This window comes from Podarcis erhardii (genome assembly GCF_964252035.2).
Source record: "Podarcis erhardii genome assembly, chromosome: 16".
Taxonomy (NCBI): domain Eukaryota; kingdom Metazoa; phylum Chordata; class Lepidosauria; order Squamata; family Lacertidae; genus Podarcis; species Podarcis erhardii.
The window spans coordinates 17,631,830-17,656,025 of NC_138514.1; the positions used below are offsets into that span (position 1 = coordinate 17,631,830).

Below are 24,196 nucleotides of genomic sequence, written 5' to 3' on the forward strand. Positions count from 1 at the left end.
TGTCACAGTCTTCCATTGCGCCAGAAGCGATTCAAGTCATACTGGCCACATGACTTAGAAAGCTGTCTGTGGACAAACACCAGCTACCTCGGCCTGAAAGTGAGATGAGCGCCGCAACCCCATAGTTGCCTTTGACCAGACTTAACCATCCAGGGGTCCTTTACCTTTGTACCTAACATTATAAATCCACCAGTAATTCATGGCAGTTGCATCAATGGCATGTTGAAAATCACCAGTCTGGAGGGGCCCAAAGAGAATGCTTAAAAAAATAAAATAAATTGCTAATAACTTCTGTGGGTGGTGACAATTTTTTTTTGCAACCCCCCCAGAAACCCCACAAAATGTTTCCTGACCACAAGTCAGTGCAGCCCTTGATCCGAGAAAGATTAGCCACCCCTGCATTAATCAGAAATAACTGATCATCTGGAGAGGCATTTGATTTATCCAGTCTTCTACCTGCTGTTTTGCTTTGACATAGTTCCCCATCAGTACATCATCACAAGGATCAGCTCTGTCAGGGATGCACAGCTTGGCTAGCCAAAGATCTCTGAGCATGGCTGCTTCATCCAGAAGTTTATGGTACAAGACTTTCAGCTGCAAAGGGAAAGAAAGCACGCAAAATGAGCAGGTTGCGGTTGTGCTAGGCTTGGCTCCCATTTTATGCTCCCATATTCTCTGTGCATGCAACTATAAGACATGTGCAGTTGTTATAGCAATCTATTAGAATATAGTCTAAAGCAGGAAGAACTGAGGAAGAGAGAAGAGCACCCTTAAAAATGGCTCAGGTGCTATGCTAAACCAGGGCCCCTCCAGATGTAGAGGGACTACAATGCCCATAGAATATGCAGTGTGGGGCTAATGGGAGTTGGAGTCCATCAACATCTGGATATGTTGTTACCTTATTCCTGTGCTAAAATAAGGGAAGGACCCTTTGGCTCCTTGAGGGACGCAGGTGGCGCTGTGGATTAAACCACAGAGCCTAGGACTTGCCGATCAGAAGGTCGGCGGTTCGAATCCCCATGACGGGGTGAGCTCCCGTTGCTCGGTCCCTGCTCCTGCCAACCTAGCAGTTTGAAAGCACATCAAAGTGCAAGTAGATAAATAGGTACCGCTCCAGCGGGAAGGTAAACGGCGTTTCCGTGCGCTGCTCTGGTTCACCAGAAGCGGCTTAGTCATGCTGGCCACATGACTAGACAAGCTGTCTGCAGACAAACGCCAGCTCCCTCGACCAATAAAGCGAGATGAGCGCCGCAACCCCAGAGTCAGCCATGACTGGACCTAATGTTCAGGGGTCCCTTTACCTTTACCTTTGGCTCCTTAGACACCAAAGAAGGGATTTCTAAAGGGTGATAGTACTTTAATACTCCTGGAACTCAGCTACATTAGTAAAAAAAACCCTAGCGTTTTGAATGCGTTATAAAGATGCAACACCAGATGTCGCTAGATAGCAACAACAACAACAACAACAACAACAAAATTCTATGCACTTTTTCCTTTTGTTATAACGATTTAATTTCTGACTTATTTATAGTGTTTTTTCCCCATGTGTAGATCCAGTCCGATCTATCATGCACAGTACTATTTACACTGGCTGTCAGCAGCTCTACATGATTTCAGACAGTGATCTCTCAAACCTGGTGGTGCTGGGGATTAAACTGGGCACCAACTGCAAGCAAAGCAGATGCTGAGCTATGGCCCTTTTCTGTGGCAGCTTGCAAGTGGCAAATACAGTGGTACCTCGGGTTACATAAGCTTCAGGTTACATATGCTTCAGGTTACAGACTCCGCTAACCCAGAAATAGTGCTTCAGGTTAAGAACTTTGCTTCAGGATGAGAACAGAAATTGTGTTCTGGCGGCGCGGCAGCAGTGGGAGGCCCCATTAGCTAAAGTGGTGCTTCAGGTTAAGAACAGTTTCAGGTTAAGAACGGACCTCCGGAACGAATTAAGTACTTAACCTGAGGTACCACTGTACTGCTGACCTGATCGCAATTGTGCCGTTTTTGTTTTGGATTTTATTTTATTTTATTTTATTTTGCAAAGGAGAAAACAATGCAATGTTGCTGTGTGGCTCATTTTTACTTACAAATCTCTTTCCTTGAAACTGTCTTAGTCACTTTAATCAGCGCTTGGCCTCCCCCAGTTTTCCAAAAGTTCACTGGAATTTGGGCATAGGCTTGTCACTAATCTGGTGACAGACTTTGCTACAGAACAACAATGTCAGTGAGTAAAGGTCAGCCTTTTCTCTCTGAGTACTAGGTAAAAAGATAAAAGGTAAAAGAACCTTGGACGGTTATCTCACTTTAGTCCAGTCATCTCGCTTTCAGGCTGAGGGTCATGTGGCCAGCATGACTAAACTGCTACTGACGCAACGGAACACCATGACAGAAGCCAGAGCGCATGGAAACGGCGTTTACCTTCCTGCCGCTGTGGTACCTATTTATCTACTTGCACTGGCGTGCTTTCGAACTGCTAGGTTGGCAGGAGCTGGGACAAAACAACGGGAACTCACTCTGTCACGGGGATTCGAACTGCTGACCTTCTGATCGGCCAGCCCAAGAGGCTCAGTGGTTTAAACCACAGCGCCACCCGAGTACTATAGTGTACTGAAGACATCAAGATGCGACTCTCGTCTTGGTACAATCGTACTGTTGTTAGGAACATAAGAATATCAGAAAAGACCTGCTGGATCAGGCCAAAGACCCTTCTAGTCCAACACCCTATTTTCACAGGGGCCAACCAGTGGTCCCAGCACCGCAGATGCCCAATGGTCTGCTGCCGCAACTCCCTGCCCGGGTCATGTAACTAATGGAGCCAATCACATTCCACTTGGCCTTATAAAGCTGCTTGCTCTTCTCGGTCCCTCAGATGAAGGCTGAGCTCTTCACACACTGCCTGTTCTTGCTTCCCTCCTTGCAGAGCCACCGTCCTGCTTCCACGATGCCAACCCCCCGACAATGACTTCTAAAACCAGCTCAGCTGGTGAAAATCCAAACAGAGGAAACAACCACTAGGCACCTCTTCCTTAAACTGGCTCAGTTTGGCTGTAACTGCCAGAGACTGCGCGACCAGAATTTCAAAGAAGGCGTTGGTATTGAATGAGTCCAGATCTATTTGTTCTTCCGTGTCCCATATTTCACACTTGCCTAGGAAGAGAGGTAAAATGAGTGCTGCAATATTAGCACAAACAGCAATAGTAATAATAATGGCTATAGTAATAATAACAGAGGAATGTGAAGGTGGGGTGTGTGTTAAGGAGGGTAGAGGAGCACAGCAACAACATCCTGCTCAATACATTCAATAATATATACAATTTTTTGCGAACATGTTTCCTTGGACAAGTTCCATCAGCTGGTAAGCATAGTTAGACTGGGCTGTAAGGTTGATTATTGCCGAATACCCATTCTACAGACAGAAAACTGAGGCCGAAGCATAGTGACTTGTGTTAAAAACAAAATACTGAAGCTATTCTAGACTGTAGATTTGAATGCAGGTATCCCTTGTTTCTTAACAGCAACAACAAACTAGTCATTTGATCACACTAGCTCTCTGATCTGAGCTCAGCAGATACCCTGAAACAGGGTTGATCCCATGGCCCTCCAGATGTTGGGTGACAACTCATCATTCAATTAGCCAGCATGATGGGGGTTGTAGTCCAGCAACATCTGGAAGGCACCAGGTTGAAGGCTGCCACAAGTTCATTCTGTATTATGCAAAGAAAAAATCACAGGGATTCTGGGATAGCATTTGCAACTCCATGCCTTGACACAATATCCCTCCCATTCGAGTGCAAACCAATATTTATCAAGGCAGGGGTAATTAACCTGTGACCCTCCAGTTGTTGTTGGAGGACTCCAACTCCCATCAGCTCCAACCACCATCGTCAATAGTAAGGGATGATGGGCTCTGTAGTGCATCTGGAGGGCCAGAGCCCCACAGACCCCAAATCTAAATTAATTCAAAGGTTAGTTGGCAGTAAGGAAAGGATTTTATGCTACCTCTCATGAAGAAGGAGTCCTCCATGGATGCACCCATCAAATGTGCTTTGGTTCTTTATTTATGTGCCATGTCTGTATCATATGCTGTAAAAGATTATTCATACCTTCTCTTTTCTCCATGTGGCTGAAGTTCTTTTCCAAACTGCCTGCTTGCTGCATTCCAGGGTGATATTTTCTGAGGGTAAGGACTGTGGATTCTCTGGAAGAATATTTGTCTATATTATATTTCAGCTGTAACTTTCGGAACCGTGGGGAAGGGCTTCCTTTCCTGGACAAGCCAAAGGTTTGGCAAAAAGTCTGAAAAAATCATGAGAAAAGTACTTACAGGAGCAGGGACATTCCCAGGAACACACACACACACACACACACACACACACACACACTGCTCACACACTACATTCAACAAGTGTACAATCTGTGTACCTGTGTATACAATAACTGTGTTGTACAAATCAGCAAGTGTTCACTCTTTCTCACAAAGATTTGTACATGTGTAGAGACAGCTTGCACCTCTGGTCAGTGTAATGTGTGAATAAGGCATACAAATGCACAAATTTAGGGGGTAGTTGCCTCCCCTTGTCTTTCATTTACTCACAGTCAGTAGCAGGCAAACAATGAGGAGAAAGACGACTCCGAATATAATCCCAATAATTGCTCGCCAGTCAGGTTTCAGAATGAGGTCTGGGATCCTGGCAACCCCCACTTGCACCATGTGTCTGGGAGTCGTTGGGAAGAAGGGACCCTCATCGTAACACTGCCCACCGTACGGCATGACTCTGACATACTTCGGGAAAGGAACAGACAGACACAGGAAACCCAGGTCAGAGGCACAAAGGAGGAAGATTCACACATAGCCACAAACACAGAAAGGGGAGTCTGTAAGGACCAGATGAGATGTATACATCATGTAACTGTGTTTTGTAACATTTAGCTTCAATATTGCTGATTTCATTGTGAAGTTTTCTCAGCTTGCTTGCTTTAATATCTGATTTATCATGGGTAATTTTAATGCAAACCTCTTAGAGGTTTTGATTTTTAAACATCATATAAACCCTGTTCTCCCCTCTCGCCACATACTTGCATTTACGAGGCAGAGTTTTAGAAAAAAATATTATTATTAAATGGAAACTTAATAAACTGGGTCTGTGCGATAATTATTTCAGATCCCACCAAGTCTGGAGTGAAAACTTAACCTTTCCTCCCTGCTAGGATGCTGAGGAAAATACTTTTTTTCCTCCCCCAAGCTGGAATTTATTTTGTATGGAGGGGAGGGGCAGCACAAACTGGGGGATTTCTTCCCAATTCAGTTACCGGTTTTAAAGGAATTATTTTCTTCATGACCTCAGCTGGGGAGAGAAGAGGTTAATTTTCCCCTTCCACACCTGCTGGGATTCCAGTAATTATTGGGCATGATATAATTTCCTCTTAAAATGAAACAAACAAACAAACAAACAAACAAACAAACAAACAAACAAACGGCCAAGAGCGCTGCACAATAAATGCAAAGATGTATTTAACAGCACATCTTGTTTGGTCCTAAGATGAGATGACCAGTTCCATAGCTGGACCCCCACTTCAACACACTTCTTACATAAAGGTAAAGGTAAAGGGACCCCTGACCATTTGGTCCAGTCGTGTGGGGTTGCGGCGCTCATCTTGCTTTATTGGCCGAGGGAGCCGGCGTACAGCTTCAGGGTCATGTGGCCAGCATGACTAAGCCGCTTCTGGCAAACCAGAGCAGCACACGGAAATGCCGTTTACCTTCCTGCCACTTTGCACTTCTACTTGCACTTTGACGTGCTTTCGAACTGCTAGGTTGGCAGGAGCAGGGCAACAGGAGCTCACCCCGTTGCTGGAATTCGAACTGCCAACCTTCCGATCGGCAAGTCCTAGGCTCTGTGGTTTAACCCACAGCGCCACCTGCGTCCCTACTTCTTAATACATGTTCACAAATCCACACATTGTATATGCATGTGGCCCCTGGGAGGTTGCACAGAAGGGTAGATGACCCTCAGTCTGAAAAAAGGTTCCTCATGCCTGCTCTAGTGCCACTCATTCGGAGCCAGGCTGTACCCCTATAAATGAGTAGGCGTCTCTCACCAAAGACAGACATAACTGACAAGAGCTGCAGCTCCTACTTGTCTGGTAGGTTGGCTGGTGCTGAAGCAACATTTGAGCTCTGCTCTGTTAGAGTCTCCAGCCTGAGTCATCCACGGAGCTGTCCATGGTACTACTTACAGATAGGTAGCCGTGTTGGTCTGCCATAGTCAAAACAAAATAAAAAAATTCCTTCCAGTAGCACCTTAAAGACCAACTAAGTTAGTTCTTGGTATGAGCTTTCATGTGCATGCACACTTCTTCAGATACACAGATACACATGTGTGTATCTGAAGAAGTGTGCATGCACATGAAAGCTCATACCAAGAACTAACTTAGTTGGTCTTCATGGTACTACTGACCTCTCATCCACTGCTGAGGCCATTGATCAAAATGCAGCACAAGGGTTGTTGGAATGTGGCCTGCTGTGCAAAAGCAAGAGTCGCAGGCCTTGCCCACATTTTGCTTCTAGCCACACCTATTTTGCCTCTAGCCTTTCCTACTACTGGCATGTTGCCCCACCTCTGGAATCTTACCCTTGGCCTGAAAATGATTTCCCCAGCTCCAGGGAAGGTGGAGAATGGGATCACTAAAACAGTGTTTCCCAACCGGTGTTCCGCGGCACACTAGTGTGCCGCAAGATGTTGCCTGGTGTGCCGTGGGAGGGAGGCGGGCGAGTCCGGCGGCGAGAGGCGGGGCGGCGGCGGCGGCGAGCACACGCGGGGCGGCGAGCGAGCTCCCTCCCAAATCCCATCGCCGCTCGCTTCGGCCGGCCGCCCCGTGCCGCCGCCCCAAGCCTCGCGCGCCCAGCGGGAGCTCCTGCCGGGCACGCAAGGCTTGCAGACACTCGCCCGAAGCACGGGGAGCCCTCCGGAGGGCTCCCTGTGCTTCGGGCAACAGGCTGCCGCCCCAAGCCTTGCGCGCCTGGCGGGAGCTCCCGCCGGGCGCGCAAGCCTTGCAGACACTCGCCCGAAGCACGGGGAGCCCTCCGGAGGGCTCCCTGTGCTTCGGGCAACAGGCTGCCGCCCCAAGCCTTGCGCGCTGGGCGGGAGCTCCTGCCGGGCGTGCAAGGCTTGCGGACAGCTTCCTGAAGCCTGGAGAGCAAGAGGGGTCAGTGCGCACCGATGCCTCTTGCTCTCCAGGCTTCAGCGAAAGCCTGCATTCGCCCCATAGGACGCACACACATTTCCCCTTTATTTTTGGAGGGGAAAAAGTGCGTCCTATGGGGCGGAAAATACGGTACTTTCTTTGTGTTTATTTGATGCCTATTAAAGAGAGTTACTTTATATATAGTCAATATAGGCACAGAGTTAATTTTTTAAACATTTTCTAATGGTGGTGTGCCTCGAGATTTTTTTCATGAAACAAGTGTGCCTTTGCCCAAAAAAGGTTGGGAAACACTGCACTAAAATACAGACCTGGCTACTTGGAGGGTTGCCTCCTTCTTTGCAAAGCAGCCTGGATCCTCATATTAGGATAGTCTTCTGGGTCCCTCCCCTTCATCTGATGTAAATAATAATAATAATAATAATAATAATAATAATAATAATAATAATAATAATAATATTTATACCTCGGCCATCTAGCTGGGTTTTCCCAGCCACTCTGGGTGGCTTTCAACAGAATATTAAAATACAATAGTCTGTTAAACATTAAAAGCTTCCCTAAACAGGGCTGCCTTCAGATGTCTTCTAAAAGTCTGGTAGTTGTTGTTCTCTTTGACATCTGGTGGGAGGGCGTTCCACAGGGTGGGCGCCACTACCGAGAAGGCCTTCTGCCTGGTTCCCTGTAACTTGGCTTCTCGCAGCAAGGGAACAGCCAGACGGCCCTCAGCACTGGACTTCAGTGTCCGGGCAGAACGATGGGGGTGGAGATGCTCCTTCAGGTATACTGGACTGAGGCCGTTGGGAGGGTGATGATGGCAGAAAAGACCTTTTTGGTTGTAGCCCCTCAGGAAGTTTCCCTAGTGGTCATCCTATTGTTTTGGTGCCAAGCAGATCCTTCTAAAAATTTACCCATGTGTTTCAGCCTGTTCTAGAGCTCCTTTTTAGTTTTATGGCAAAGTTGGGCTAGACTTTGTTAATTTGATGGGCCGCTGTTTCTGTGCTCTGATATTTGCTTTTGTAGTTCTGCTGTTTTCTTTTATGATCTGTGCCACGAGTTTTATATTGAAAGGTGGCCCAAAAGTTATGTAAACCAAGGATTAAGCTGCTGAACAAATGACCCATCCCTCCCACAGATGAGACACACCACCCATTGCAAATGTTTATCAGACTAATGAATGCACCTCACTGGAAACTCTCTTTTGCAAGCAAACATGCCAGGACCTGAAACAAACCATTCTTTTGTGCTGGTTGCTACTTAGCCTCAAGACATAAGTTCCGGGATCATGGAACTGGTAAAAGAAGAGCAGGAAGTTGTCGGAGCCTGAGGCCAACTTAGCTTCTTCTGCTAGGCTGCGGAAACCTCCCCAGTCAAACTCGTGGTTTGTATTGTACAGGCTGTTGCTAAGGAAAGACACAAGACAAACATGTTGGCTGCCCAAATTATCTCGATTCCAAAAACAGTACTTGCAATTTTAACTCTGATTCCATCCTCAGCACAACAGACAGGACAGCGATGCAAGATTAAACAGAATTTACGTATTAGGGAAGCTGCTATCCATTTATAGCAGTTTTACTGATTACAGGAAACAGAAGGACATTCTGTGTTGACAATATTTATGTTTATAATTACCTGCTCAGAAAATGGCAACCAAAATGATCAGATGTGTGGAACAACTTCCATAGGAGTAATAGTTAAAAGTTCTGGGACTTTCTAGTTTAGGGGTGAGGGTGCCATTAAAAATGATGCATGGAGTTGAGATAGCGGGTAGCCATTTTTATTTGTCATGCATAATCGTGGGACTAGGGGTCATACGATGAAGCTGATTGGTGAGAGATTGTGAAACAGGATACTGAGCTAGATAAGCCTTTGATGTAATCCAGCAGGGATCTTCTGATGGAAAATGTACATTTACCACCCAAGTGCCATCTCAGCAAAACATTTGCTTTAACTTCTCCATGGGAGTATATTGAACTGTGCAAGTAAGTTTCCCCATGGCTAACTCTTAAGAATGTGGGAGCACCCATACTTCGGAACTCCCTTATTGGCATGAGGCAGGCACCCAATAAAAATATATTTGTTTAGTCAAGCCTGTCCTGACATGTAGAATGTTGATCATAGAATCGTAGAGTTGGACGGGAACCTTAGGATCATCTAGTCCATGGGTGTCAAACACAAGGCCCGCGGGCTGAATCTGGCCCGCCAGACCTCGTTATGTGGCCCGTGTAGCTGCCGCCGGCCGCCAGCCTTCACCTTTTATTCTCGCTTTTTTTTTTTTTACACAAGAAAGCCGCCTCTTCAGCGCATGCGCGGCAGCCTACAAGCCAGAGAACGTCTGCCCTCTAGCGGCGCCGGCTGTTCTACACAGGAAACCTTCACTTTACATGCATTCAGGAAACCGCCACTTGTTTTTATATTGAGCGCATGCCATCCTGTGATGTGACAGATCCAACGGCTGCCTGAACCCTTCTCTCCTGTACTGTAAGTCCTACAAATACAACCGGCCCTTTGAGGGTGACCAAACTGCTGATGCGGCCCCCGATGAATTTGAGTTTGACACCCCTGATCTAGTCCAACCCCCTGCAATACAGGAATATGCAGTTTTCTCACACGGGGATCAAACCTGCAACCTTGGCATTATCAGCATCACACTCTGATCTGGTTTTTAGCTTATCGTGGATTTTAATTGTTTTTTGAATGTTTTATATAGTTGTTTTTAACTGATAATTGCATTGTTTTGTTCTGCTTTGAGGGTTTTTTTTTTACAATCCAGCTGTATATAAATTTTATGAAATAAATACATTTTGAGGCAATTTTTGTACATTCCTTTCATTAGTAAAATGTATTTGTATGCACCCTTTATGCTAGCAGACCCATTTTTGTACAGTGGTACCTTGGGTTAAGTACTTAATTTGTTCCGGAGGTCCATTCTTAACCTGAAACTGTTCTTAACCTGAAGCACCACTTTAGCTAATGGGGCCTCCTGCTGCTGCTGTGCCGCGCCGCCAGAGCACGATTTCTGTTCTCATCCTGAAGCAAAGTTCTTAACCTGAGGTACTATTTCTGGGTTAGTGGATTCTGTAACCTGAAGCGCATGTAACCTGAAGCGTATGTAACCCGAGGTACCACTGTACACATTATTTGACTGGAGAATTGCATTGCAAAATTCAGTGTGAATTTCAAAGAATGGCTGTGTTTCGGTTTGCACGTTGTTCAAAATGCACGAACGAGGCCTCCCCACCACAATGCTTACTTACACATCATAAACTGGATAATGATCTTTAGAAACAATGAACATGACAATATCGTGAATCTTGAGGCATGTAGTAGGGTTGAGGATGCCACTGAACGTCATCTTCAGTGTAGAATCAGAAGGTTGCTGGGGCCAGGACTTGTAAAATGCAAAATCTTCTTCTCTAGATGTCCCTGTGTGAACATAAAAACCAAGTGAAGCAGGATCGGCATACAACTGAAGATTTGCACATGAAAAGAGCTTTAGGAATCTGCTCAGCACTTGTGTGGGCTCATGCTTGTGTCAACAGGCAATTCCAACTGGGGGGTGTACAAGCATACTGTTGAGTACTACCAGAAATAAAGCACATATACCTGTAGATGTCATGGAGCGCAATCTATTTTGGGAGTCTAATAGAACCGCATTTGAGGTCAGGAAGTAGTGTAGGAGCTCTGGTTCAGGATCGTACACCCCCAGGAATCCTCTTCCTGTAATGACATTGAAAAAAACCAAATAAACCAAAGGTCATAGGCCTGCTCTCTCTGCCTAGACTTCTTCTAGGTGACATGCATTCATCCAGGTTTGTTTGCAGGGACGTCACATCAGTCAAGTGTTATCCACACTTTCCAATGCAGCAACAAACTGCTTTGCATATTTACTTGCAGACCAGGCATTGGACTTCCCATACCCCAACCCATATAAATAAGAGACCAATAAGACTGGGTTTTGGGTAAAAACAGGCCACAACGTCATTGAATACAGTGGTACCTTGGTTCTCAAATGCCTTGGTACTCAAAAACGCCTTGGTTCTCAAACGCTGAAAACCCGGAAGTAAGCAATTTTTTGTAATATGTTTTTGCAGAACAATTTCCATTAAAACAATGCATTTTCGCATGTTATTTTCACCAATATATGCATTTTCATGGACATTTTGTCACCATGTATGTATATTTGTACACACAAATGGCTGGAGAACTGCACTGCAATATTTATAAAAGTGTGAATTTTGAAGGATGGGCTGTGTTTTGGTTCTTGTGTTGTTTTGGAAAGTATGAAGTAGTTTCGGCTTTCAATGAGAACTGAATCAAGTTTCTCCCCTAAGTAATTGTGGTTCATCTTTTTCTTTTCTTTTTTTTGTTGTTGTCTATGTTTGTTCTTACTACACTTTACTTCTAACCCACTCTCTAGATCTGCTTTGCAAGACGAGCAGTCTAAAAATGTTTTTAAATAAATAAAACACAATCACTTTATCTCTGGAGCTTCGAGGCCAACTGGCAAATGGATTGCTTTTGATTTACCACATTTGTCTGTAGAAATCAAACACCAAGCCAAATACAGTTATTTGTACAAGCCAAAAACAGCAGTGGAGTTTCTTTAGGTAATGACAGATATATCTAAATTGTGCACTTAAATCAGTCTTCTACTATGCTGTCAGGAAACAGAAGAAACAGGAAAATGCACAACACACAGAGAGAGAGTAATCATAGGGAAGGCAGAATATTAATCAAACAGGATTAAGAGTGGAAAACTGTAAGAAAAAGAGAGATTGGGTGTGATGTTGTCATTCCAGCATCCAACTAGAATTAGGGAGCCCTGAGTTCAAACTTCCCCTGTCATAAAGATCACTAGATGACCTTAAGCTGGTCACTGTCTCTCAGTGCAGCCTAACTCACAGTGTTGTTCTGAAGATAAAATGGAGAAGGTGGATGGAGCCAGGTACACTAAAGGTAAAGGTAAAGGGACCCCTGACCATTAGGTCCAGTCGTGACCAACTCTGGGGTTGCGGTGCTCATCTCGTTTTATTGGCCGAGGGAGCCGGCGTACAGCTTCCGGGTCATGTGGCCAGCATGACTAAGCCACTTCTGGTGAACCAGAACAGCACACGGAAACGCCGTTTACCTTCCCGCTGGAGCGGTACCTATTTATTTACTTGCACTTTGACATGGGGTTGGACTCGATGGCCCTTGTGGTCTCTTCCAACTCTATGATTCTATGCTTTCGAACTGCTAGGTTGGCAGGAGCAGGGACCGAGAAATGGGAGCTCACCCCGTCATGGAGATTCAAACCGCCGACCTTCTGATCAGCAAGTCCTAGGCTCTGTGGTTTAACCCACAGCGCCACCCGCATTGCCAGGTACGCTACCTTGAACTATTTGGAGGGAAAAGGCATTATAAATGCAATCCATAAATCAAAATGACAGAACTTGTTCCTTACCACTTGTTTTTACCACATATACAGGACACGATTTCTTGTTCTCCTCTGAGGTGCACCCATTTAGTGTGTGGAAATCTAACAGCTGCAGCGACGCTCTTATCTCTTCCAATAAAACGTCAAGCTATAAAGAATTGAAAGGGGAAGTCTTGAGAGCCCAGGCTTCACATCCTGGCAGTATTTGCACTGATGGGCCATCAGTTTGGATGTACACAACAGAACTGGCTAAAGCACTGCAGCTCTCAGTACATTTTGCAAAGATATGCAGGGGTGCCAAAAGGAACCTCTACATTAGGGCTGCATAAGTTGTGGTCCTCTGGTTGCTATTGGACTTTGCTGGTCCACCTGGATGTGGGATGGGGGTGCTACTGTATCTTGTTGTTGGCTTCAGGCAGTGCAAAGTCTTGACCTGGCGTGGGTGCCGTTGACGCTTCACCCCAATGAAAAGCAGGGTTGCAACCAAGCAGCATCAGTGGCAGAGAGACAAAGGCTGTTTGCACATTACTGCCATAAAACCACAACTAGGTCACTCTTTTTCTCAGTTCATGTTGACATTGGTTTGAGGGAAGGTGCATCAGAACACAGTGTTTCCTAAGAAATGACAGAATAGATATGGACTGTGGCTAGTGTTGTTTGTGCACCTCTTCCCAGTTCCACGATGGGAGCACATTGGGTGCAGTGCAAACAAGAGACTGCACACAGCCTTAGCAACAAGACCATTGGAAAGGCAGGTGGGAGGATGTTGGCCTACTAGCCCACCCCACACCTGCCTTGTCAATGCAGCTTCCCAACAAAACAAGTTGCTTATGATCAGCAGTGTACTGACAAATTCAGAGGTGCAGGATCACTCCATAATAATCATAGCTATGCTTCCTAGCATCCACACCCCCTTCTAAGATTATAAATCTAAGATTATGCAATAACCTAATGCAATAATAATAATGAGGGATGCATTGCAACAATCTATACAGATCTCCACGTGTTGCCTTTCAGCTACTTCTGTTATTTTCTGTGCATGTGATTCAGAATGCTCCAGTATCATTTCTTTGGGAGTGACTTAAATTGTGTTTTCCTCCAAGTTCTATTGTATGAAACAGAACTTGCACACCATTCTCTTGAAACTGTAGCATCTTCTGTTTTCCCTGTTCCCAAATGCTGAGCTTTGGAGCATAAAGAACAATTCCTCCTCGTTGTTCTTCCTGAGTGCCTTCTCCAGAGTGACCCTAGGAGCCAATCCTCAGTGGCTGACTCACTGCCTTTCGCTCTGATTGGCTCCAATAAGCACAAAGGGAGGGATGCCCTCTTCCCAGGCCCTAAGGAAGTCAGATTATCCTCCACCAGGGCCTTCTCAGTGATGGCTCCGAGCTGGTGGAATGCTCTGTCCCATGAGACCAGGGCCCTGCAGGATTTAACTTCCTTCCGCAGGGCCTGTAAGACAGAGCTATTCTGCCTGGCTTTCAATTTGAACTTAGCCTGATCTTTTATTCCCCTTCTTTTCCCCTCCCTCCACTTTTTATGAAGATTACCCACTCTGGATCCCACAACTAATTCTCCCCTCGCTGGCCCAAATAGGACTAATTTAGCCAGCTAGCCCTGGTGATCATCTAATATTTATTGGATGGATTTCCCCCCTAAATTGATTTCTAAATTGATTTCTGAACTCTGAATTTATTGTTATTCACATTTTTTTACTTTATTTTATGCTGTTTTTTTGTTGCAGCAATTAAGTGTTTTAAATTTGTTGTTAGCCGCCCTGAGCCCAGTTTTCTGAACCAGGAAGGGCGGGGTATAAATAAAAATGTATTATTTATTATTAGTAGTATTCTCAGTGGCCAAAAACTCTCCCCTTTCATGCTGATTGGGGAGCTCTATTTCACCAGAGACAGAGACCCTGCTAGCAACCTGCTAACAGAAATATCCAAGGGTCTTTAACCCCGTGTGAGCCCAGCCTGTTACACTTCTGCTGATGAGTTCTGGTTGTTTTTGTTTTTTACCTGGCTCCAGTTTCTGGAGGCCAAAGAAAATCGGGCTGATTCTTTTTCACTGACAAATTGGAAAATTCTCCTTTGTCGTCTTCGGCACAGGCGGTTGCACAGACTGTCCAGGTTGTCCGCTTGGCAAAGGCAGAGGCCAAGAACTTTGTCATATCCCTGATAATCTTTGGGGAGAGCACAAACCTAGCAGAGAAAGTGAGATGAACATAAGGGCTGGCACTCAGTGGGGCTGATCCAATGAAGCTGAATGCTGGAAGATTTGGGGGGAGACAAAAGAAAGGGCATCTTTACACAGTGCAAAATTAAACAACAGAATTCACTTCCACAGGAGGCAGTCATGGTGACCACCAACTTGGATGACTTTGGAAGGCTACATTCTACCTTCACTGAGAAGAATACAGTGGTACCTCGGGTTACATACACTGCAGGTTACATACGCTTCAGGTTATAGACTCCGCTAACCCAGAAATAGTACCTCAGGTTAAGAACTTTGCTTCAGGATGAGAACAGAAATCGTGCTCTAGCGGCGCAGCACAGTGGCAGCAGGAGGCCCCATTAGCTAAAGTGGTGCTTCAGGTTAAGAACAGTTTCAGGTTAAGAACGGACCTCCGGAACGAATTAAGTACGTAACCAGAGGTACCACTGTACCTGCTGCTCAGAATCACAAGCTGGGAGAGGGCTGTTGTGCTGAAGTTCTGCTTGTGGAGTTTCAGTAATGGGCACCTGGTTGTCAGGACTCTGGAAACTGGCCAAAAAGGTGACCCATGACTCCAAAAAAGGGCTGAAAATGTGATCTGTGGGTCAGGAAGGCTAAAAAGGACTGAAAACATGACCCACGGGTTAGGACTTGGAACGATGATCTGCTGGTCAGTCCTCTGAAAAATGACTGTAAACATCACTGCAAACATGAGCGAAAATGTCACCCACAAATCAGGATTCTGAAAAATGAGCTGCTGCTTGACAGATGTGCTCAGAGCAGAGGACAGTGAGTGTGGGAGAAGCTGCTTCGGCTTTGAATTCATCTTTAGGTGGGAAGTTGAAACACTCTCCTCTTTTGTACAGCTCCGCTTGCTGTCAAAGGTGCTCATTAGGAGCTAAGGAAATCCTGAAAAACCTGAGCAGCGACCTAGCTCAAATCTAAAGCCTTGCTAGACCTTAGATCCGAACTGTTTGGCACTTCAGGTTTTGTAATATTGTTGTGACTGAGAGGCATGCAAGCTGCTGCAGCAGCAGAATTTACCATGAGCAATGGCTGTGTCCTTTGGCAGTTGGCAAGCTTGGCGCTTGGGAAATCTACCGAAACTGAGGGCATGGTTGCTTAAGAAACTTCAGATGAAGGGAAACTGACTGGAAATGGGCAAAGCTGGGAAGATCAGTTACCCAAAATGAAGCAAGAGAATTTAGACTTTAAAAAACCCCCAAGTATTACTCACAGCCATTCAGTGGGAACTGGCTGACTTGTGTTAAGACATAACTTGCAGTACCTTGTCTGAGCAGTAGTGGCGCCATCCTTCCTGAGTTAAGCATTGCCCCTCTTCGTTCCGAACAGCACCATCTCTACAGATGTCATACATCTGCTTGACACAGTCCCACCTCTGGTCTTCTATAGGGCTTTTATACCCAGGGGCACACGGGCATTGAGCATCACTAGGCTGCAACGAGAATACGATGCCTGTGTTTTGAATTTATTTATTTTTGTTAGCTCAGTGATTCACACCACTTTTCTTGATTTATTCTTAGAAAGAAAGAAAGAAAGAAAGAAAGAAAGAAAGAAAGAAAGAAAGAAAGAAAGAGGAAGGAAGGAAGGAAGGAAGGAAGGAGTGTTCCTCTAGAATTAAAAAAAGGTAACCAAAATGACCCAAACCACAGGGCATCTTTCCCTTTGGGGAAAGGCTACAAGGTTTGCGGCATTTTATTTTAGAGGAAAGTGCAATCTATGGAATCTCCGGGAAGTGCTGGGAATTGCCTGCTAGTCAGCATCATCAATATTGAGCTGGATGGACCAATGGTCTGAGTTGGTATAAAGCAGCTTCCTTTGTTCCTATAGCTTAAGGGAAGGACTATAGCTCAGGGGCAGGGCATCTGTTTTGCATGTAGAAGGTGTCCCACCTCCAGGGAGGGCTAGGAATATCCTCTGCCTGAAACCTCATAGAGCTGCTGTCAGTGTAGACAATAGTGAGTTAGATGGAGCACAGTTGGTAGAGCATGAGACTTTTAGGACTCAGCTACATAGGTAGAGAAGCAAGGATTGGCATGCACTATAAACATGCAACACCAGATGGCATCAGAGAGCAAGAAATTTTCATACATGATTTTCCATAGGTTCCCCCCCCCCTTTGGTTATAACGATCTAATTTCTGACTTATTTATAGCATTTCCCCCTGTGTGTAGATCCACCCCCTATCTCAGGGCCGTGGGTTCAAGTCCCACATTGGGTGAAAGATTCCTGCATTGCAGGGGGTTGGACTAGATGATCCCTGTGGTCCCTTCCAGCTCTGTGACTCTATGATCTATGGAACAGTATTCTGGCTTGAAAAGGAACCTTTTCCACTAGGAAGTGGGAGAATATCGACAAAGTTTATAAAATTATGCATAGGATGGGGAACGTGCTAGGGAGAAGGTTTCTCTTAGCACTAGAATTCCGGGACATCCAATGGAAGCGTTTGGTGGGAGGTTCAAGGATGGGCAAAAGGCAGGACATCCTTTTAAGTGGTTTATGGAATTTAAGGCCACTAGATGTAGTCATACTGGGGACGCGGGTGGCGCTGTGGGTTAAAGCACAGAGCCTAGGACTTGCCGATCAGAAGGTCGGTGGTTTGAATCCCCGCCACAGGGTGAGCTCCCATTGCTCGGTCCCTGCTCCTGCCAACCTAGCAGTTCAAAAGCACGTCAAAGTGCAAGTATATAAATAGGTACCACTCTGACGGGAAGGTAAACGGCGTTTCCGTGCGCTGCTCTGGTTCACCAGAAGCGGCCTAGTCATGCTGGCCACATGACCCGGAAGCTGTACGCCGGCTCCCTTAGTCAATAAAGCAAGATGAGCGCCGCAACCCCAGAGTCGGTCACGACAGGACCTAATGGTCAGGGGCCCCTTTACCTTTACCTTTAGATGCAGTCACGGCTACTCTTTTACTTGACTTTGGAAGGTGCTTGGACAAATACATAGAGGATGAGGGTGCTTCTAGCTGACCCACCTATTCAGCCTGCAGTTACCTGGAACACTCGGCCTTCCCGAAGGCAGACACATGTTCTTTGACCTTCCTTGGGCTGCACAGCCTCCGAGCCACATGGGAAGCAAGCTGCTTGGCCCAGCTTAGCATTGAAGAAGTTCACAGGGCAGGCCACACACGAATGGGAGGGAGACCTTCCTGTTGAGCGAAAGGTGCCTTCTGGGCACGGGAGCGGGGATGAATCGCTCCCCAGGCAGAAAAAACCTGAAAGCAAAATGCATGACATGAAATCGGGATGAATACAGGGATGCTAACAGGTAATGTTATGGAGCACTTACCTTCAAAGGATGGATTCTAGATGAGGATTGCAGTTGGAAACTTTCAGTTGCCTGTGATGCATTGGATATCACCCTTGCTTTATAGGGTTAACAGCACATCAATCACTCAGCAGCAAAACAAAGACCCTTCAACTCCTCACACCATAAAGGCAATATGTAATTTATCAACAATTTTCTGCTATCACAGTTTGGCTCTTAACCTACATGGGTAATGAGAAATCTGTGTTGTTACTAGGATGTCAAAGGCATGGTGAGGTTTTTTGTTTTATTGTTTTTTAAATTATGCAGATCAGTCAAGCAATCATTCAAATATTTCACAGAGTTATAGAATCTTAGAGCTGGAAGTCCAACCCCCTGCAATGCAGGAATCTCAGCTAAAGCATCCATGACAGGTGGCCATCCAACCTCTGCTTAAAAACCTCCAAGGAAGGAGAGTCCCCCATCTCTCGTGGGAGACTGTTCCACTGCCAAACAGCTCTTACTGTCAGAGGTTTTTTCCAAATGTTTAGTTGGAATCTCCTTTCTTGCAACTTGAAGCCATTGGTTCGAGTCCTACGCTCCAGAGCAGGAGAAAACAAGCATGCTCCCTCCTCCATGTGACAGCTCTTAAGATATTTGAAGATGACTATCCTATCTCCATGGGATGTGGGTGGCGCTGTGGGTTAAACCACAGAGCCTAAGGAGGTTGGCGGTTCAAATCCCTGCAACGGGGTGAGCTCCCGTTGCTCCTGCCAACCTAGCAGTTCGAAAGCACGCCAAAGTGCAAGTAGATAAATAGATACCACTCCAGCGGGAAGGTAAACGGCCTTTCCATGTGCTGCTCTGGTTCGCCAGAAGCGGCTTAGTCATGCTGGACACATGACCTGGAAGTTGTACACCGGCTTCCTCGGCCAGTAAAGCAAGATGAGCGCCGCAATCCCAGTGTCGGTCACGACTGGACCTAATGGTCAGGGGTCCCTTTACCTATCCTATCTCCTCTCAATCTCCTCTTTTCCAGGCTAAACACACCCAGCTCCTTCAAGTGCTCCTCATAAGGCTTAGTTTCCACACCTTTGACTATCTTGGTTGCCCTCCTCCTCAGCACACATTCCAGCTTGTCAACATTGTGGCACCCAGAATTGGACACAGTGTTCCAGGTGTGGTCTGACCAAGGCAGTATAGAGTGGTACTATTACTTCCCTTGTTCTGGACTCTATACTTCTGTTGATGCGGCCTAGAATAGCATTAGCTTTTTTTGCTGCTGCATCACACTGTTGACTCATATTAAGCTTGTGATCCACCAAGACTCCTAGATCCTTTTCACATGTACTGCTAGTAAGCCAGGTGTCCCCCATCCTATATTTGTTCATCTGGTTCTTCCTGCCTAACTGCAGAATCTTTCGTTTGTCCCTACTGAAATTCATTTTGTTAGCTTGCCCCCAGTTCTCCAACCTGTTAAAGTCATTTTGAATTCTGATTCTGTCTTCTGTGGTATTAGCTACCCCTCCCAGTTTGGTGTCATCTGCAAATTTGATGAGCACTCCCTCAGTTCCTTCATCCAAGTCATTTATAAAGATGCTGAACAACAACTGGCCCAGGACAGAACCCTGCGGCACCCCACTTGTCACTTTTCCCCAGCATGACAAGGAACCATTAATGAGTACTTTTTAGGTTCGGTCAGTCAACCAGCTACAAATCCACCTAACAGTTACCTCGTTCAACCCACATTTTACCAGCTTCCTTTCAAGAATATAGTAGGGGACTTTGTCAAAAGCCTTACTGAAATCAAGATGCAGTAATTTTATCAAGAAGAGGAATCAGATTGGTCTGGCATGACTTATTTTTGAGAAACCCATGTTGGGTCTTAGTAATCACAGCATTCTTTTCTAAATGCTCACAGATCGATTGTTGAATTATCTGTTCTAGAACCTTCCCTAGTATCGATAAGCTCACTGGTTGGTAGTTATCTGGGTCTTCCTTTCCCCCCCTTTTGAAGATGGGGACAACATTTGCCTGCCTCCAGTCTGTAGCGACCTCAACTTTTCTCCCGTAATTCTCAAAGATAATACACAAAGGGTCTGAATTACACCTGCAAGTTCCTTTATTACCCTTGAATGCAGCTCATCAGGCCCTGGAGATTTGAATTCATTTAAAGGAGCTAGGTGTTCCCTTACTACCACTTTCCTATCTTGGGCTGCAGCCCCCTCCTTACATCATTCATTCTGTTATCACCATGTTGGGCATCGCTGAAGAAAAATCTAGCAAACACAACAAACAAGTGCAGCTTAAAAAGCAAACTGACAAATCATTATTCGGCTACTTTATACCTGCTGGGCATGTCGAAGGGTTTCTTTGTCTTCTTGTGCAATTAAACTCATTCTCACAATCTTCTCCTTGTAGTTGCAAATTTCCAGAAATGAAAGCAAACAAAATAAAGATAAGGCCAAGCATATTTCGTGGATTCAAAACATTCAGTTGTTTCGGCATTGATGCGCTTCCACTTTTAAATATTTCAGTATAGTAAGAGTGTGTAAATTAAACAAGGTGGAAATGGATCCCTCAGGATCAGATGACATAGCTGAGTTGCACTAGAACAGCTTTCACAAACCTGGTGCCATTAGCTCCAGGCAGCTATGTTTCAGAACCCAATTGAAGTCCAAAATTTCTGGAGAGCATCAGATTGGGAAAGGGTGCAGTAGAATATCAAGGACAGGTGTAGCAATCTCACTAATTGATTTCCAATCAGTTTGTGAAATTCACATATGCAGGTTTCCAGTGCAGAGTACCTTAGGCTCCAACGGGTCTACTCTGAGTAGGATGAGCACTGTCTATAACACTGTGTCTTAAGCTCCCATGCTTTCCTGTTCTGATTGCTGGGTGGAATCTAGACATATATTAAAAAACGCTGTGAAAACGCTTTTTTAAAAAACGTTTTGAAAAATATATTGAATTTGCCATAAGCTCACTATCAACATCTAGTGCCACATTTGTATAAGGCACTTAAAACATTGTATTTGCTGCTGAAGAGCTGCTGAGTCACTGGACCTATGCTATGCTAGGAGAAGTGTTGCAAACTGGAATTCTCCCTTATGTGCAGCTACAACTGAATATTGCCTGGCTGGGAAACTGATTCATTAGCCCACTGCAAAAGCAGGAAAGCTCAGCTCTGTGGTGGTAAGGGAATTCACCCTTGCTGTGTTGTCAATTCAATTTGAAAAATGTACCCTACACCCAATAGGTGGCAGCAATGTTTCTCGTGCCGTGCAAAAAGGTCACAGTTTCTGAGCCGGGGCTACAGTTTAAGGCTGATCCTGCCTAACTAAATTCCTAAGCGTGTTTGAATATACATAAGCATAGCATCCTGGGATCATATGCTTGCCTTTTGTTTTTAGTGCTTTCTATTCCAACTGTATAGGACGCGGGTGGCGCTATGGGTTAAACCACAGAGCCTAGGACTTGCTGATCAGACCTGACAACCTAGCAGTTTGAAAGCACGTCAAAGTGCAAGTAGATAAATAGGAACCACTCTGGTGGGAAGGTAAATAGTGTTTCCGTGCACTGCTATGGTTCGCCAGAAGCGGCTTAGTCATGCTGGCCCCATGACCCAGAAGCTGTACGCCGGCTCCCTCGGCCAATAAAGCGAGATGAGCGCCGCAACCCCAGAGTCGTCCGTGACTGGACCTAACGGTCAGTGGTCCCTTTACCTTTACCTATTCCAACTGTATAGCTAAGATGTGCATGGGAAGGGATGTAGCTCAGTGATGGGACCTCTATTTCACATGCAGGTTCAATCTTTGGCATCTCTGGGTAGAGTTGTGGAGGTCCCCATCCTAAACCATGAAAAGCTGCTGCTAGGAAGCATGGAAAATACTCAGCTTCATTCAGCCACAGTCTGACTTGGTATAAGGCGATTTCTCATAGCTGCATTAAAAAGGTAAAGGGACCCTTGACCATTAGGTCCAGGCGTGGCCGATTCTGGGGTTGCGGCACTCATCTCGCTTTATTGGCCGAGGGAGCCAGCATACAGCTTCCGGGTCATGTGGCCAGCATGACTAAGCCACTTCTGGCAAACCAGAGCAGTGCACGGAAACACCGTTTACCTTCCCGCCGGAGCGGTACCTATTTATCTACTTGCACTTTGATGTGCTTTCGAACTGCTAGGTTGGCAGGAGCAGGGACCGAGCAACAGGAGCTCACCCCATCACAGGGATTCGAACCGCCGACCTTCTGATTGGCAAGTCCTAGGCTCTGTGGTTTAACCCACAGCGCCACCCGCGTCCCTACATCAGCCTTTAATTGAGAAGCATGAGGACTAGAATTGTGTTTCATTTTTATGGGAAGAATTGTAGAGTACAGTGGCCGAGCACAGCCCTTGCATGCAGAAAGTCCCAGTTTTAAACCTTGGCATTTCTCAGTAGGGCTGGGAGACACCCCTGACTGAAATCCTGCAGATTCGCTACCACTCAGAGCAGACAATACTGAGCTGGATGGACCGTTGTACTGACTCGGTATAACAGCGCAGTCTACTACGATCAGCTTTGATTTGATAGTGTTTGGGATCCATGTAAAATCATGCAAATTCAAGAGAATCTGTTTTCATTCCACTGGATCTAACTTTTATCTACACCCCGAAATGGCAAAGAGTGCGTATGTGAGCGTGTTTTCACTTTCTTGCTTTTTGCCTGTCTCAGGGTCGTGGTGGAGGTGCTCCAGGAGAGGATGGCGAGAAGCCGCCAGAAAAGGTGAGAAGGAGCCAGTGTGGTGTAGTGGTTAAGAGAGGTGGACTTGTAATCTGTGGAACCGGGTTCGCTTCCCTGCTCCTCCACATGCAGCTGCTGGCTGACCTTGGGCTAGTCACACTTCTCTGACGTCTCTCAGCCTCACTCACCTCACAGAGTGTTTGTTGTTAGTTGAGGAAGGGAAAGGAGAATGTTAGCCGTTTTGAGACTCCTTAGGGTAGTGATAAAGCGGGATATCAAATCCAAACTCTTCTTCTTTTCTTCTTCCTCTCAAAATTCCAAATATGGTCATGGGCCCCCAAAAGCTTGGCAACTCCCAGCATTCCTGCTTCCCAGTTAGACCACAAACAGAGTATGAAGATAACTAGGGTTGCCATATTTCAAAAAGTGAAAATCCAGACAGAAAAGTTGTTGAACTTTTACTTTTGGCCAAATTTGTTGAGCTGTCATCGCCAAAAACAACACTGCTGACATGTGTTGCCATATGTCCGGATTTTCCAAGACTTTTTTTGTGATTTCTGCCCAGACACTCCTTTCAACTGTGGGGTATTCCAGTTGCATGGCATCCCTAAAGCTAAGAGCCCTATGCTACCACTGCCCCCCCCAACACTGTCTCTGAACATGGAATGCCAGTTATGTGCTGTTGTTAATACCCAGTGATGGAGCTTTAATCCCTGTGCATTTATCAATTCCCCTTTCAAAGCCATCTGAACTACTGGTCACCACCAGCAAGAGAGGGCATGGTGGGGCTGTGCGCTGCTTACTTGCCCTCCTGCGGGCTGAGTCGCTGCTGCATGCTGGCATGGAGAAGAGAAGCAGAGAGATTGGCATGGTGGAAGCATGCTGGCAAAAGCACTGGATCGGCTCCAGTGGAACATTTTCACCCTGACTCCTGTCTATATGCCACCCCTGAATGCAGCAGCAACTCAGCTGGAGGGAGGTCAGGTCAGAGGTGCAGACTTGTGGCGCCATCCGGCACTCATCCTCACTGTGTCTTGTGACAGCCGATTCCCTCATGCGCTGCCTAGAGATCTATTTTTGCCTGCTGTGGTCTGCGGTGCGCTCCCTATCTAATTAAACTCCTTGGCAATTATATTCCCTGCAGGTGTTTGTTTTGCATACTGTGATCTGTTGACAAATGGCATTTGGCCATAAAGATAAGATATAATTGTTATAAAATGGATTTGACTGTTAGTAGCAGACAGTGGTAACTAACCTAATATACCAAGGCCCTTTTCTTCAGAACTACCACACCCGCTGTAGATCAATGATTCATTCAACAGACGGAGGGACGAGCATTATAGTGGTACCTCAGGTTACATACGCTTCAGGTTAC

At 45.8% G+C, this 24,196-nt stretch overlaps 2 protein-coding genes across 2 annotated transcripts in view; both read right to left on the minus strand.

Annotated features, from left to right (window-relative positions):
• Nucleotides 1-5,288, minus strand: part of LOC309331067 (uncharacterized protein) — a 63,505-nt gene extending 58,217 nt beyond the window's left edge. Inside the window, exons 1-4 of the mRNA XM_081843050.1 lie at nt 4,592-5,288; nt 4,101-4,293; nt 3,017-3,144; nt 457-594 (exon numbers count right to left, since the gene is read on the minus strand). Of these exons, the coding sequence (XP_081699176.1) occupies nt 457-594; nt 3,017-3,144; nt 4,101-4,293; nt 4,592-4,768 (636 nt within the window). The 5' untranslated portion in view covers nt 4,769-5,288. The remainder of the gene's footprint in view (nt 1-456; nt 595-3,016; nt 3,145-4,100; nt 4,294-4,591) is intronic.
• A 4,792-nt stretch (nt 5,289-10,080) lies between these two features.
• On the minus strand, nt 10,081-20,671 carry LOC309331116 (uncharacterized protein). Its single transcript, XM_081843159.1, has 7 exons — nt 20,449-20,671; nt 17,848-18,068; nt 16,119-16,286; nt 14,635-14,817; nt 12,644-12,764; nt 10,804-10,917; nt 10,081-10,623 (listed from the first exon to the last, which is right to left on the minus strand). The coding sequence occupies exons 1-7, from the start codon at nt 20,606-20,608 to the stop codon at nt 10,451-10,453; spliced, it is 1,140 nt and encodes a 379-aa protein (XP_081699285.1). The 5' UTR covers nt 20,609-20,671; the 3' UTR covers nt 10,081-10,450.
• Nucleotides 20,672-24,196: the final 3,525 nt, after the last annotated feature.

Coding starts and splice junctions, on each gene's coding strand:
- LOC309331116 (XM_081843159.1), bottom strand. CDS start 20,608: ATGCCGAAACAACTGAATGTTTTGAATCCACGAAATATGCTTGGCCTT. Junction 18,069..20,448: donor CCCTTCGACATGCCCAGCAG/GTATAAAGTAGC, acceptor TTTTGCTTTCAG/GTTTTTTCTGCCTGGGGAGC. Junction 12,765..14,634: donor CCTCCAGAAACTGGAGCCAG/GTAAAAAACAAA, acceptor AATTCTTTATAG/CTTGACGTTTTATTGGAAGA.